This window comes from Buteo buteo, chromosome 16 (assembly GCF_964188355.1).
Source record: "Buteo buteo chromosome 16, bButBut1.hap1.1, whole genome shotgun sequence".
Lineage (NCBI taxonomy): Eukaryota > Metazoa > Chordata > Aves > Accipitriformes > Accipitridae > Buteo > Buteo buteo.
Window position 1 is genome coordinate 12,900,753 of NC_134186.1, and position 14,449 is coordinate 12,915,201.

Consider the following 14,449-nt stretch of genomic DNA (forward strand, 5'->3'; position numbering starts at 1 on the left):
GGAATCCATTCCTGTGTAGTAACTATTAGTTCTCCAAACACAGCAAGAGACAGTACGGAACTAAACTCTGACATGCAGGAGCAAGGCTGTCCCTTCCAAGATACAGAAAACCAAATATGGTACTTGTTTGAAAGGCATTATTCTCAAATCCCCTCCGCTCAGTTGGAGAGCAAAGAATTTCCTTCATATATTAAGAAACTGATAGAAGACCTGAGCATAGTAATAACTCTATAATAGACTACAAGAGTGCTGGAGATCCCACAAAACCCGTATCACTTTCCCAACATACAGGAGGTTCCAACAGCCAAGAATTAAACCCAGAAATCTTCCCTTGCTCTTTCACAATGGAAAGATTTCACAGTTACACTTTAATACAAAAGGAAGCAGTAAGCTGAACAAACGCTTACTGTCAACCCTTAACCAGCATAAGCTTAGGAAAAAGGATGAGAGGAGAAGCAGGAGAGTAGGAATATCATTAAAAGCAAGCACTCACCCACCACTTCCTGAAGTTAAACAAAAGGCACAGAAACTAATCAAGCTGCTGTAGACCCTCTGCCCAGCTCATACCTGCCACGCAGCTTCTGCCCACAAAATACCACAACACCAGACGTGAACATTTCGAAGACTGAACGTTACCCTTTCGTGAAGTGTTCCCAAATTTCTCAGCAGAAAAGGAACAAGAAAATGGACTGCTGTCTAAATCAGTTTACCTAAAATAATCCATCCCTTCTTCGACACTCCCTACCCCAAGGGATTTAAGCAGCATGCATTGCCATGATCTGACGAGGTAATCCAATAAACTGGACAGTCTCCCTCTCGCCTGCACAAGGACACAGCTGCTCTGACTCCTCATCTAGGCCTTGTATGTCCAAATGTCATCTGTAACAGCTCAGCCAGATCTTTACTGAAGTAGGAAGTGTTAGGCACTCCTCTAATCAAGGCTGCAGTTAGACCCACATGCAGATAACCAAATCCTGAAGGCTTCTTCTGGCACAAAAAGATTAGCAGAGCTTCTGGTTTTTTAACCATCCCTTTTCACCTCCTATCTCTGTTACAGTAGCTCTGCTAAAACTTGGTACACTTCCCAAGCAAAACTGTCACCAGCTAATCTCTAAAAGCCACCAGCACTCTCACCCCCCTCCGCACCAGATGGATCCGTCCACGAAACAAAAACAGCTGCTCCTGATAAACCTACATGGCTGCATCTCACAATACACTGGAGATCTCTGAAGCACTGCATCTGACCACAGAATGCTTGGTCCTGTAACAAGTGTATCGACGCACTGCCCCTTGCATCCTGGAAGCACAAATATTACGGGAAAAAAGTACACAAAATCAGGAATTTTAAGAGTGAACTGAGTCACAAGAATGAATGTACTCTGAACAGCAGCTAGGTAACATCAGGTTGAACAAAATCACAGCCATCTTCAGTGAGCCACAAAACAAAGTACAACTTGCAGAGAAAGTGAATTAAGAACATTCTGTTATAATTGATTTTAGTCAAGAACTTCATGTCATTTCATATTAAAGTGTATTTTTGTTCTGTAAGTTACACACTGGATTTTCACATCACAAGACATCTAGCTGGGAGCATGTGGCAATATACAGTATATGATGCACGTCCTACTTCCTAACTTCTCTTTGGTTCCCTGACCAGCATGAGTTTGCCATCTATGGCACTAAGAGAAAGTGAGGACGTTTATCGTTATTCTTCTATAATTGCACATTCAATAAACAGGATTTCATGCATAACAGCTGCAACCAGAAATGGGCAGTGTGTTTTATCAAAGTCAGTCCTTTACCAAAAGATTACATCTGACTACCCCACAAAGGGAATCCATTCCTGTCCCCAGAATACACAGCATCCCCATTAGGGAGCGTTATGTCAGCAGAAAAAACTAGCAAAAGAGAGACATAACTTGGAGTTGAGCTTTTTGTTGGCTATTACCATAGAGGGTGACAGAACACAAAAGAAATGATACAGAATGAGTCTGATTTGCATTCACTTTGCTGTAGCAAAGCAACTTGAATATAAAAGAAAGCTAGTCTGATTTTAGCAGAAAATAAGCCGATATACAAACTATTCTTCCATCAAGTTAGAAAGGCTAAATCTCAGCTAAAAACTACATTTATGGAAAGTGTGCTAAAGCATCTGTTAAAACATTATCAACCTAATTAGCATTTTCCCCAGAAAATTCACACATGTATGTACAAAGCATCACCACAAACCCTCACGAGATCTGCAGCAATTAAACAGGATACCCAGCAAGTTGACACGCTGCTTGTTTCTGCAATCGCCCTGGCCCCGCTACTCTTCTGTTTACCAGGGCAGCCTGATTTTGCCGTTCTGACTGATTACACTTTGTCATCAGATTTGAAGTTACTTTTCTTCCTCCAAACAGAAACGTATTCTTTCATAGTGACATTTCTGGATCCACAGTTGTAGCAAACGACAGGAACAACATTCTAGACATTTGAACAATTATTTATTTCTCAGAGGACATATTACTTCACTGAAAATGGATTATTTTAGAGATTTTCATAGAAAAAAAAATTAGTTTCATCTTGTCTAGTACATAACGAGTTTCTGAGAGAGACCATAGCACCTAACATCACAGTTCCAGAAATACATTAAGCCAGCAAACTGTCACTACCACCATTAGAGTTGATCCCACTCCCCCTCCATCACTCCTGGTGTCTCAATCTTCCCTCTGTGCCTTTCCCGTGCAGAGGTATTTGTGCAGCAGTACAGTGAACTGGATCAGGAACTGATCCCAGTTGAACTGAAATGCTGTTTTCTTTCCATTAGTTTTAACCTGCATCACTAGCAGGATCCAGTTCCTAATGAGATCCCTCAAGCACTTGAGCTGGCAAAGAAAGGGGAATAAACAGCTGGAGTAGTGAGAAGAGAGCACTTCTCATGGCAGTCCAGTTGGCACAAAGTGCTCAGGGTACTATGGCATAAAATACATAGTCTTTGTGTGATACCAAGATTTTTGTTATAGGATACTGTGGTGCTTTTTATAAAGACCTGTTACTCCCTGTAAATCTGTATATTTAAAGGTCAGTTCCACAGAAAAGCCTTCAAGGTTGCCTTTAAATAGCCTTCAGTTGTTGCTAAAACCCTCTTCCGAAGAGAAAGTCAAGTATATGTATTAGGAAATAAAAAAAAAATCAAGAGATGTAGTGGGTAGTGAGCAAAACAAGGTACCAAACATGAGATATTTATGCCAAATCTAACAAAATTAAGAAGTTCCACAGCAGTCAATGCCTCTCTTTTCACCTTCTCCAGAGGAATAGTTTTTAAAAACAGAGGAAGGATCACAGTAGAATTGATTGGGCACAACTCCTAATGTAGCCAGAGCTCCCTGGGGCTGAGGCCTGCTCTTCTAGCCCTATGGTTGTGGTTACTACAGATGTAGTGGTACCAACATGTATGTTGGGTGGCACATTATCGCAACGGGCAAAACAAATATGTGCTTGTTTTGGCTCAAGCAGAAAATTCTCCTCAAAGTGATCCACCCCATCTCTTTCTCCGTATTATAAAAGCACTTTAATGTTTTTACCTTTTCAATGCCACATTGATAATTCCACATTTACCTTCTCCAGTCTCAGTCATGAAGAGTAGCAACACACTTGTTATAATGCTCTTTTTTTTTTTTTTCCCCCAGCTGCATGGATACTGGGAGAGGAAAAGCCATGTGTAAGACAGATTTTTATTGATGTTGATTTTATGCCATAATTTTATAGTTTTCATACTTCAGTGTGCTAATGTTTTGTTCAAAATAAATCCAAATGATACAAAATGATGAGCTAAACCTAGCATTTAATTTTCCAAATAGTACTTGCACATTCTGCATTTTGATACATATGCTAATATCTGCTAATTAGAACCATAACAAAGACTTTAAAGATAGGAATTAGGGAGAGGAACTTTCCAAACCAGATTTGTTCATTATATGACAAAACAAACATTAGCACCATTTCTCCTGTATAATGATAGAAAATATTCTCAACAGGAGACATAGGGAGGAAAATTCTAATAGGAAAAAAAAAAAGAAAATTAAACAAAAAACTATGCATTATAAATTTGCCATTTCACTCAGTATATCCAGCCTCAAACACTGTTGAAATAAAAATTATCTAAGTTTTAGCAAAGCTCAGAAACAAGATACCACAGTTTCTAGGTGGTACAGTACAAATTCTAGGTACAGAAATGAGTGACATGGAAGGGCTGAATGATGAAATCCATACTGCAGTATTATGATTAAATTCTCTGTTTCTGTAGCAAAAAATAGTCTTATTGTTTTAGAGCACTTAAAAGACCAGGAAACCTTCTACGCTTCTATGCTTTTTTACATAGATGAAGGCATATTTTACTTTTTATCAACACTCTAACTACCTTAGTTTAAGAGGTTGTTTTACAGTAGCCTACAAAAGGTGAAGCAATATGATTTCACTGAATGGGAAGATCCTAATCAGTACCTTGTATTATAAATTTAATACCAAAGACCACTGAGACAGGGCTAGAGTAATACCAGTCATGTTCCTAGTAAAACTTCATTGATATATTCTAAAAGCTCCTCGTTTTGTCATACTTAATTTCCATCAATCATTCTGCTTTTGCATTAAACCCATAAGCAAAATCATATGAATGTATTTCTAGTGAGCATATACCAAAATCCTCAGAAGTATTTCAGCATGGCAGGAATAGGCTGTTGCACTATGAGAATTGCAAATTATGTCACCCTTTAGCAAGTTACCAGCAACAGGCCACTCACAAGTGCTTGGTAATGGAAGGCGGCTTGTTTTCACAGGAGTTAACACTTACCTTACAGCTAACCCATCTCAACTTTGCAGGCTTGCTTACCTCAGCAATCTGCACATTTGAAATAAATAAAGCAGTAGGAAGGGAGAAGTTTATATTTCTGTTCCAGGATGCTGCTTTCAGTATTTGTGCAAGTTCACCTGTGGTTACACTGTTCCATAATGACAGCATGAATATTCAAACTGCTACAAGACTACTTTTTTCTTAATACATACCCTGAGAAAAACAAAACAAAACAAAACTGAACCACAATTCAGACTACTTAGGTATCTGTATCATCACAAAATACTTCTAAAAAAGCTACAAATACATCCATTAATTAAAACAACCTTGCTAGTTGTTCAACTCTTACACCATTCATGAACATATGCACTTCCATCCTTAGCATTCACCAACTTTGTCAGATGCAAGCACAAGACATCCTTCAAACCACATTCTCAGTTAGGAGCGCAAGACTGAAGGCAATAACACAATTTGAAAACAGGATGCGCACAACGAGATTTTTTGCATGCATGTTCCCAACTTACATCTTCAAGGAAGATTTGGGCAAGGGGAGAACAGATTCAAGCCCGGCGCTCTACATAACCAGCAAAAGAAATAAACAGCAACAAGATTATGTTCCAAATGCTGTTGTCTAACTGGAAGGCAAATCCAAGAAGCCCTGCAGGAAACACAAGCTAGAAGCAAACTGTCTTATTTCCTATTGCTTCTGTGTTTAAAAGCATCCCTAGTATGCATAATTCAAGATGTCATTGGTAGTGAAAACAGAAGCCCAGCTTAACTCCATAGCTACAAGGCTCTGTTAATCCCTCTCTAACATTCTCGCTAGGGTCCCCAGCTTTCCTTTGTTCTCATAATATCAAGCTATGACAATGAAGCTATGACAATGATACACATGAAAGAAATTTGTATACACTTGTCAGATACTGGGTAAAAATATCTCCCTCATAGGTACAGTAATGAGAATTAAAGCAAGCAGAGGCTAGTGTGGCATATGGACAATCATTCCAATGTCTGAACACAAATTTATTTACCCAAATCACTGAGAACACTCACAGCTGTAGTCTAACATGGATCAACAAAAACTACCAACGTCATTACTTGGTTTTTTAAGATAATCAGTCTTCAGAAACATTCCTAGTTCATGCATACATCAGCTCTGTTTTTTAGTATTGCAAGGTGTAGCAAGAAAAATGCTGTCCTCAGTAAACTTACTGGAGGGAAAAACTGGAGCATTAGAAAGCAATAGTTCTCCCTTACAAAAAGGGTATCTCCTGCTTTGACACAGCCATGCTAAAAATCCAGATAGCTTTTCTTTCGACAAGATATATCGTACTGAAGTCTATCATGGAGGTTACAAACATGTTGCTGGCACCATGTATCTGAGAAAACAGGCACTGTATTTTTAACTTTTCTTTGTTTCCTTTCTACTCCCTTACGTGAACTACTTTCAAAATTATCCAAAGAATTTATCAGCAACTTCTTCATTGACTTGTTTTGGTAAAAGGTATACCTTCTAGAGGAAAAAGGACAAAGGAGACACAGCACTTAAAAAATCTGCACAACTTTTCATAATAAAGGCTCATAAGAGCTGCTACAGCCTCATTTGCTCCCTTGGCATATGATGAGGTCATCCTTTAGATGATAAAGCACTTCATCTTCTCCAAGAGATTTTGGAGACTATAATATCTGAACAAGTCAAGTTCTACTGTATTTTTAAGGAAATGAAATCTCACCGGGAAGAGCTGAGGTACAAGACTCAAATGTTGGTCACTGTCATACTTCAGTTATCTTTTGAACTGTGTTAGCTAAACCAATGCAAATTCTCATAAAATCTACGAGGACAACACCGTGTACGCCATGTGTTTGTACCAATTTGATTTAAAACCTACTAAAGAACGAAGCCAGGGAAGAGCAGTGGATTTTCAAAAGCCTAAAGTGAAAACAGTTCCAAGGAATATTAAAAAGTCATTTCCAGTCACTACACAAACCTAATTTATTCGCAGCATGATACCAACAAATCAGAGGTCGTATTCAACTGATCAGCTGTTTGAACAGGCATGGTTGTGTATTACTCCTTGCAGTACCCAATAGAATCATATTTTCTTCATCTACATACTTAGATACTATTTATATGTCTCCTGATCAAGACTTTTCTCCTGTATTTATACTACATAAATAAAATAAAGCTAGGATTGTTAAGCTAGCATGTTACCAACCATAAAACTTTAAAAACATGAAGTGTATTTAGATAACATGCTGAGATCTCCCTTGTGCGTATGCAAAAAAAAAAAAAAAACCAAACCCACACACCAATAAGTAAAGCACTCACCTAATGAGACAAATAAAGTAATCATTATTCTTTTCTATCAGGGATCTTCACCATTAGCATTCCGGGGGAGAGGAAATTCACTAAGTAGCACTTAGGGAAAGCACCTTCAATCCATGACCTTTTTGTTTCACATTTCCAGATGCTAAAGTAATCCCTACTGCAGGATGATAATTAGTAAACTGTGCTTAAACATTCACATTATATTGAAATTGTTGGGTTTGGTTTTGTTTTTTTTTTTTAAATCGCACAAAATTACCATAGACTGAAACCAACCCTTCAGATTGTGACAAAAGTTTATTAAAACTTCAGAAGCTTCCGCTCAGAATAGCCAAGAGAAGTATGCAAGTTTTAAGTATTTAAACTGTTCAGGAAGCACTGCAGATTCAAGAAGACCAAGGCCAACGTACCATATGGCATCTCTGAAAATGCATCCCCAATCCAAGCAGATTTTTTATTATAGCTCTTTCTCAACAACAAATAACAAGCAAGTACAGATTAGAAAAAGAACAGTAGATCAGTAATACAACTCATATACATAGCTCATATACATACAAGTGGCCTTGTTTCCAAATCTACATTCTATTCTTGCTGATGTTAAAATAGATTCCATCTTAATTCTTACTTCTTTCTGGGAAAGCAAGAAAAAATCTGGTGTATTTTCACCTCTAGAAAACTAGTAATAAAGGAAGAGCACCACCATGATTCAATATTAACATCCTGAGATACTTTTAATTCCATGGAATTTCAAATCTTTTCCCCAAAGAACCAATTTAATCTTTTTCCCTCATTATTACTGCATTATCAATATCATTAAAAGTTACTACAAGGATTAACATATGTCTAATGACAGTCACAGTCCCAAAGGTGACATTTCAACAATAGAGAACAGTAAATACCAGAAAAAGAGTGGCTTTGTCATCCTTAGGAACCAGATGTGGTAATTCAAGGCCTCTAAACAAATGCAAGAATGAAATATGCTTACAAGACAGCTGACTTCATGAACAATAAAGCTGAAAAAGTTGACCTTAGTCCAAAAGGTATTAATTTAAAACAAGGAAGAAGAGATACCAATTTCTTAATCTTTCTGTAAGACACATCACAGAGGTGCAAATGCACAAGTAGCCCTGACTTAAAGAACAGCAGGAAAAGCATTCCATTAGTACTCAATAAAGTTTTCTAAACTTAAAATCGAATCACCAACTAATACATTTAGTACTTTTGTAGGAAAAAACAGGTTTGGAAGTGAGAGTGTTACAAAAGTTATTTTGGAAGCGAGTTGTACTTTTGTCCCCCTGTAACAACCAGATTTTTATGAAGTATTTCAACTTCCTGTATGTTGAAAAGGGAGGTATTTGCAAACAGAAGAAAAGATTAAGCTTTACTGTGCTGTTATGTAAATATGTTCTGGATATCTACCTCCGCATCACAGGACCATGTGTAATGCAAAATAAGAGCCTACCAAGTCCAATATTCCATTTCTGACAATCACCAACACTGAAGCTATTCAGAAGACTCCATAAATCTCTGGAAATGCAGCTAATTGCCCAACACCATAACTCAAGAGAAATTTCTTCCTGGCTCTGACTGCTCGGCTTTAATGCATGGATGGAAAACCAGTATTATCCTAGTTAGTACTCTTGCTAATGTGGTTAATCTTTACAGAACTGTATTATTTACCTTAGTGAATCATACAATTTAAACGCTATAGCTCAACTATGGGCTGTATACAACAATTCTTCCTATTTATTAGTAGTCCAATGTTCTATTGTTATGCAAGACACCAACATTGTTCTTTATTGTAAAAGTATGCTGGCGATTCAATTGTCTTTAAACCCACTTTTGCCTTATTCTCCCCCCACTTTTGAACTTGTTGCTTTTCCACATGATGAAGCAGAACAAGTATTTACTGAAACCTAGTTAATCTGAAGTTCTGGGTTTGATTTTGTAACAAGAGCATATTAGAGAATTCATTCTTTCTTTGGAGGTCTGAGACAGTGCCTGCTATGATACTCACATTGTCATTTTACTACTGAATTCCAAAAAATTGGCACAAAGAAGCAAATCCAAAATGAGATTAAAAAGGAAGTAACAGTTTCATGTTAGTAGCTGGCTGTCACTCTAGAATAATATTTGGTTTAGGAACCCTGAGTTAATGAGTAGCTCATGGCTATATGATAACCATTGTCTTCCTTGGAGATTAGACTCCTTTTTGGACAGGTTATCTCACGGTATTTTTACTGCATGTCCTGTGCACTCCACCCACATCACCAGTCTCCAGGGATCTTGGGGAAACAAGCCACAGGGATAGTTCCTGTGAGCAGCCACATTATTTCTTTCAGTGGGAACACAGATCCAATTTGGATTAGGTATTCCCACAGCTGTTTGGTCCTGCCTCTTTTTTTTTTTTTTTTGCATATAAAAAGTCCATATACTTGAGCATACACTAGTAAAAGGATAAGGGGACAGGCAATTTCAGTTAGACTCTTTAAGACACTTCATTTTGGCAACATCTTTTCATAATGATGCAGTATTTTTCACCCAAAACATACCAAAACTAGGATGCATTATCTCTCTTATTTTAGCTAATACAGACCAGATCTACTTCATTGTTTGGTCAGCAATACCAAAGAGGTAAAATTAACTCTCCCTTCATCTAGCGAGTAAAACTTCATGTGCCATTTTTAAAAAGTGTAAGATTTAGGATAGTGGATCACAGAATTAAGAGGAATAGGGAGAAAGTAGTACATCTTCACATTTCACTTTGCTAGGAAAAAAAAGCTCTGGGTAGATTTGGTTTGCATGTGCAGTCTAGCTCCCCCATTATAACAGCCTTTGACGTCCTCCAAGCCTCATGCACTTTTTCATAGCTCATTTAACAGATGTCTAGTTTGACTTCTAGAGTACTTGACCAACATAGTAAGAGCAGCAAACATGGAGCAGTTACTAAACTCTAGTTTCAAAGGAAATGGCAGAGGACACAATTTTGCACAAAGTTGCACATTTCAGCCCAATCACATTTCCTTTTCCATCGCGCTCAAGCCCTCCAGAAAGCAAAGGTTCTTTCCCACTCAGGTACTGTGTAGTTCACAAAGGGTACACTGATCTCGTCGTTAGGTGCCCTCAAGTTCAAATCTCACATCATTCAGAAGACATCAGTGTTAATCCATTTTAGCCCTTGAGACTCATCAGTAGTATCTTTTGGCCTGACTTGTGATACCATCAAACTGTATACACTGATGTTTGGTGTAACTAAGACTAGAACCTTTGTAACTAGAACCTTTGTCACAGACCCAAACAAACCACATCCACACCTTGTAATAAAGTGTGCGAAGTCCACAAGTAGAAGAAAATATTATATACAAACACTTATGGGACAAGAACTATTGGCCTAGGGATTAAAGGGCAGGCAATAATGTTCACAGCCACAGGCAACTGAAAAGTCACAACAGACAGCATACTGTGATACATGGGTAGCATGTTGCAGGTGTCTATTTGCAAAATGTGCACGCATGACAAATCAGGCCACAGCATTTCACTGGATGAACGATAAATCACTCCTTTAGGTGAGGCATATACTGGAATTCCCCGGATCCAAGTTCTTCGTGCATTTGTTTTGACAGCTACGGTTCAATTACAAACAGTGATTCTACATAAGATACTACTGTGTGCAGTATTTTATAGAAATATCAAGCTCTTTGTAATAATGGAAAATAATTATTATTTCTTTATTATACCCAGACAGGAAATGATGATGTATGTGCTAAGTTTTACTACATGTATGAGCACAATCCTTATTCCTATATTTGCTTCCTCTTTGCTCAAATTCTATCTTCTTACTCGAACAGCAATGGCTGGTTGTTTTGGGTGTTTTTTTTTTTACTGTTTGTCATTGCGAGAGTGCTTTTCTACACGGGAAGTGAAATCAAGTTAAAAGAGGGAATTTGAATTGTATCTGTTAAAACACATTAAAACATTCATGGACATTGTCATTCAGAAGTTAAACAACCTTCATGTTAGTTTACTTTGTGATGCCCACAGAAATATTTAGCACCCTTTTATTTTACATTTTTGGCTTGGCTCACAAATACTGCGGATAGCTGACACACCCTAAACAAGTAGAACCAATGTGCCGAAATGAGTCTGTCTTTATAATAAAGTTACTTCCTTCTCAAGAAATTTTTGCCAACTAGAAAATAAAAAAATGTTTCAGAATAAAATGTTTAAACATGGGAATTCAATAGATCTACTAAGCAAGAATATTTCTTATTTTATTTACTTCGAAAAAGGACTACATACATTCTGCTGAAAAAACAAACCAGCAAGTGATTTTGTCCTGCAAGGTAGCGGATAATTACACTGCATGTGTTTCATGAACTGCAGAAAATATTTCTCCATTAACAAGACTACTAATTTCAAGTATTCCCAACCGGTCAACCTAGTAAGTTTTCACTCTACCTAAAACCAAGACGAACTTGATTTAAACAAAAGCATTGATTCTATTAACAATAATGAGAAAATGCAAGTCTGTGAACATCTAAATAATATTTTGCCCACCTGGAAAGTTATACCACATATAGCAACAGCTGCCTACATTTTAGTGGATGACTAGGCACATCCTGCCTGAAACAAGCCTGGAAAACACTTATAAACACTAAAAAAAAACCAAAAACAAAACCCACCATCTTACAGTACTGTGTGAAAACAGAAAGGCCACCCTTTATAAAGTAAACCAACCACGCTGCCTATAAACTTACAGCTAAATACCTAGCTGTGCATTACGGGCACTAACACAGAATCTCCCCTTTCATAGATGAGTGTTCGTAGTACTTCACTGCACCAGCTCAAGCCTCAACAAGCTCAAGTGACTCAAGCCATATTCAGAAGGGTGGGGCAAGAGAGACAACCTCATTACAGACATTCTGGGGTTATAAGAATGCAAATCACCAAATTCAGCATTTTGAATAGCACCCACAACTCAAAGCTAAAACCTGTGCTATGCCAGACCACATGGTAAAGGCCTATTATATGCCTAATAAGAAACATTAATAAATACATCTGAAAAAAACTGAAATTTCAGGTTAGTCTTCAAAAATTGCTCATAACCAACAGCATCACAATAATCAATTGAGGAATGGACACAATAAGAACAACTGTTATAGATGCCCATCCAGGAATACTGCATAGAAGGAACAGTACTCCTTAATGCCCAAAAAATCAAGCAGCAGAATGGCACCCAACAGACCCTCTACCTTACAAGATTAAGACTAGAAGGGGGGGGGAGGAGGCACCAAAAAAAAAAAAAAAAAAAACACCAAAAACCACACCACCAGCTGTAGTCATTAGGTTGAAGTATCCTCTTCATTACTTCTTCCGTTCATCTCTTACCAGTCAGACTTCTTCCAAACCTCAAAAATCAGCTAATTCAAAAAATGGCACTATCTGGCTACAACAAAAAGCAGACACAAACATCACCTGAAAATACGTCAGGACTGCAGGTTAGCACACGCACCCCAACCAGAAATTACAAATGAACCAAGAAAGGCTGGCTCACAGAACAAAAGAGAAGACAATATTGAAGGGGATTAGGTACATCTGAGGATCTGGATAGCCTAGACCAGAACCAGCAAATACTCCCATTCCTAATCTCTTTCTTTTCCTAGAAGAGATTCAGATAACCTTAAATAGCAAGACCAGTGCCCACCTGTGCCTTTTTGAATGTAGGTTGGTCAGCTCCTTAAAAATGTACCAGCCCCCTGCTAAATCAGCAGGTGAGATTTATCCAGCTGACATGGAGCTGTAGTACTAACATGGGTTTTTGTTCAAGACAGCCTATTAACATAAACAAGAGGTATAAGTATGCCCAGAAGCTTTTTGTTTCTTCCCCAAGTACATCTGTTGGTCTAATAAAAGTTATTAGCCCTCACTACCAACTCAGTCCCTTTTATATCTGATGGAAAGCAGTCACAGACAAACACTTTATTAGACATGACAATCATGAAGATTACAGACTGGAGTTCCAGCAACACCTGGACGTCATCAGAGAGAACGCTGACTGAAAAGAAAACCATTTATCACACCTGACACAAACTTGAAACCATGGAGTTAACTCTGTAATCTGAGCCCATCCGCAAAGAAGACACAAAACACCATGTTGTAAAAAAAAAAAATCTCTGTCCAGTTTTGCATAACCTGTTAAGATCTACTGTATGGAACAAAGCCTTTCCTGAACAACTCCCTCCTGTTTTACAAAGAACCATACAAAAGAAAGAAGTTATCTAAAGTAGGAAATTCTAGACTGAAGGAGCATTAAGGTTGTAAAATGAAGCAGTTAAAAAAATCAGTCTCAAGGTCACCTCTGTGCATCCTGTTTCACACAAATTCTGTGCTTTATGTATAAATAGTATGAGACTTCTCAGGTCACAGTCCCAACTATTTACACATTTCAGTGTAGAGAAGGGACAGTAGTGATTCAGTCGCTGAATGCTGATGATAAAAATATTCAATGAACACCTTTGTAACCTGAACAGTGAAGAAAGAAAAGAAAGCGGGCAGGGGAGGGGGGGGAGAAGCATGCAGATTATATTCTGAAGAGCTCAAGTTACTGGATCTGGACCATTTAAAAATACAGTTTTCTGCATGCTTACATTCTAGCTTAATGGATTTACTCTGAATGTTCAGAGTAAGAAGGAATTTGGTCTATGACAGTCATTCCTGTCTTGATTCCAGTTTAATATCTGACATTCCTCAGGGCCTTGAAAATTTTATCTAAATTCTGGGGGGGGATTGGTTGGGTTTTGGTTTTGGTTGTTTGTTTTTTTTTAATGTTTGCATTCAGTGCTCTTTTTCCACAGTCAGAAACAGAGCTTTGTGGATTGTGTGAAGAACTTGCACCCTGACCAGTTTCTCTTGGCTGGCAGAATGAAAGGAAACTAACTTCAGACAAAACTGCCATTTTTCCCCCCTCCAAATTCTAACATTATAGTACTGCTGTTCAGCTATTTACAGTTATACTCATCATTCTAACTCCAAAATTAAAGTATTTAAAATTATTGCACACTGTCTCAAGCAGGGAAACTCCCAGAGTGCAACTGAAGTTCTGGAACAGTCACAACACAACAGTTCTTCCTTAAGTATCTCACTGACATAACAGTCTCCAGTAATATTATAAACAACATGACTGCAAAAATGAATTTTAAAAATCACATTTATTCATTATAAAACTTAGTACAGTGAAGGACACGGTCTGATTTTTTCTTTTTTTAATGGAGAATAAGATGAGTGGAAAAATT

General features: G+C 37.8%; 1 protein-coding gene across 3 annotated transcripts in view; it reads right to left on the reverse strand.

Annotated features, from left to right (window-relative positions):
- The window catches only part of MOB2 (MOB kinase activator 2), a 120,850-nt gene that overhangs the window by 97,754 nt on the left and 8,647 nt on the right, over positions 1–14,449 (reverse strand). The window contains exon 1 of one of the 3 annotated variants that reach the window (XM_075047886.1): positions 568–632. The exons of the other annotated variants lie outside the window; for them this stretch is intronic. Coding sequence (XP_074903987.1) covers positions 568–617 — 50 coding nt within the window. The 5' untranslated portion in view covers positions 618–632. Of the gene's footprint in view, positions 1–567; positions 633–14,449 lie in introns of those variants that run through there. 3 annotated transcript variants of the gene reach the window in all.